The sequence below is a fragment of the Rhea americana genome, unplaced genomic scaffold (genome assembly GCF_003343005.1).
Source record: "Rhea americana isolate MKP2758 unplaced genomic scaffold, rheAme1 scaffold_2, whole genome shotgun sequence".
Lineage (NCBI taxonomy): Eukaryota > Metazoa > Chordata > Aves > Rheiformes > Rheidae > Rhea > Rhea americana.
The window spans coordinates 9,049,945-9,051,813 of NW_028186149.1; the positions used below are offsets into that span (position 1 = coordinate 9,049,945).

Consider the following 1,869-nt stretch of genomic DNA (forward strand, 5'->3'; position numbering starts at 1 on the left):
ATGGAAGTTCTAATTCAAAGAGCATGCAACTTGAAAGAGTTGGATGGACTGTATTTCCCTGAAACTAGTCAAGTGCTCTCGCTTCACCAGAGGGTTTGAAAAGCAGTTTCTCATAAAACAGTCTTACAAAAATGCTTTTGTCATTAAAGACTTACCCACATCAACTCCAAGGTCTTCCATTATTTTCCTGTGCTTTACATACATAGGCCAGACATGGCCATCAAACAATCCAGGTGGATCTGGTACAGTGTAGTTCCTTGAACTATATTAAGACATTGTTATACATGGGTAATGTAATTGGAGTTTGGGAAATTGTACATTAAGCCCTCAGTTTCTCTGCACACTAGCCTAAGCCTCTTGGCTTCTACTTAGTTCTTGAGCTTATCAGAAATTAGTGTTTGGCACTAGCTGCAAGAATAGAGGTGGCAAGAAGGGCTGGATTTTGATGTGCTGGCCCAAAGCATTCAAAAGGCAAAAAAAAAGATTAAGAAAGATTGAACTTAACATTGAAGAATAGTCTTCTCAAATAGCTGGCTGCAAATTCCACTGAAGCTTAACTGTTCTCAGAGTTTAACCTGCTTCAYTTGCATGAAGAACATTGTATATGTACAAGAATACAGCCAAATAKAAAACCCCAGGATAGACCAAATCCTAGAAACCATGATAATGGGAAAATGAGAAGGCTATTCAAAGAGCTATGCTGAATTTGAACATTAGCCTTGTGCATACAATAGTTTGGCAGAACACTTGGGGGCTTGTTCAGTGAAGGAAGCTACGACTGTCTACACAGTAGCTACATCCTTGTTTATCCTTTCTACACAGTAGCTACATCCTTGTTTATCCTTTCTTATCTAAAAACTGTAAAGAGTAACTGTAAGTCCTGAACGGTGTAAGATATTACTAGTTTAGGAGAGGTTCTTTAAAAAGTGAACTTACCTTCTTCTCCTTTTACATTCTTCATATGGAATAGAAAGAAAGTACCGATGGTGGAATACATCAATCAATGGCCTGAAAGAGATATGTAAGTGGTTACAGCTAGCCTATATGATTAGTAGTAAGAAACAGAAAAGTAAAGCTACATTTGTTTCCTATACTTAGAGCTATCTTCAGACTTGTGACAAACTCCCCATTAATTTGTATCAGTGCTAACTCTTGGTTTAGAACAGGACTTCTTATTCTGTTGAAGGCTGACCTGTCTGAATCATGTTTTTTTTTTTAAAAAAAAAAAGTCACAACTTGATTACCTGTAGGTGTAAAGTAGGAAGCCTTCAACAATAAGGATGTGTATGGTGTCATCTTCTCCCTCTGTATCTTKCAAGATTTGGGCATCCAGCGTGTTATTGATCCCATGAGAACGTTCAAACTTGACCGGGTTTTTTTTCCAAGCGTTTATGGTACTCATCATAGCTTCCATATCCAGTGCACTAATCACTAAAACAAAACATACAGYAATCATTAAGTAGTAACTAACTATCGTTTAATATTAGATATGCAAAAAAATATGCACACGAAGAATCAAATAAATGCTCAGGAGAGTTACAGTTTGTTTGGTATCTCTGTAACAAAGCCTTACCATCATACTGTTTAAACCCATCTTCAACTTCTATTTCATCTTGAGGCTGAAACAGTTACAAGAAGMAGCAGCTTAGTCAGCACAGCTACCGGGAAGCCCATTTCAAACAGGGATGAGAGATCCGAGCCTTGGTAACAGCCCACCGAGTTACAAACGAGAGCCTTAACCCTCCACCAGGTTTCTTCGCAGCAGATAAAAAGCAGCCACAAGCCCGAGATAAAGCGGCCGGCTCCTCTATCTTCCCAGGAGCGGCGAGGCGCCGTACGGCGCTCCAGCAGCGCGGGAGGCTCAGCGCC

The 1,869-nt window shown here is 39.8% G+C and overlaps 1 protein-coding gene across 1 annotated transcript in view; it reads right to left on the minus strand.

Annotated features, from left to right (window-relative positions):
- LOC146596696 (nicotinamide riboside kinase 2-like) overlaps positions 1-1,667 on the minus strand; it is a 2,141-nt gene extending 474 nt beyond the window's left edge. The window contains exons 1-4 of the mRNA XM_085303451.1: positions 1,574-1,667; positions 1,245-1,431; positions 937-1,008; positions 156-262 (exon numbers count right to left, since the gene is read on the minus strand). Of these exons, the coding sequence (XP_085159577.1) occupies positions 156-262; positions 937-1,008; positions 1,245-1,414 (349 nt within the window). The 5' untranslated portion in view covers positions 1,415-1,431; positions 1,574-1,667. The remainder of the gene's footprint in view (positions 1-155; positions 263-936; positions 1,009-1,244; positions 1,432-1,573) is intronic.
- Positions 1,668-1,869: the final 202 nt, after the last annotated feature.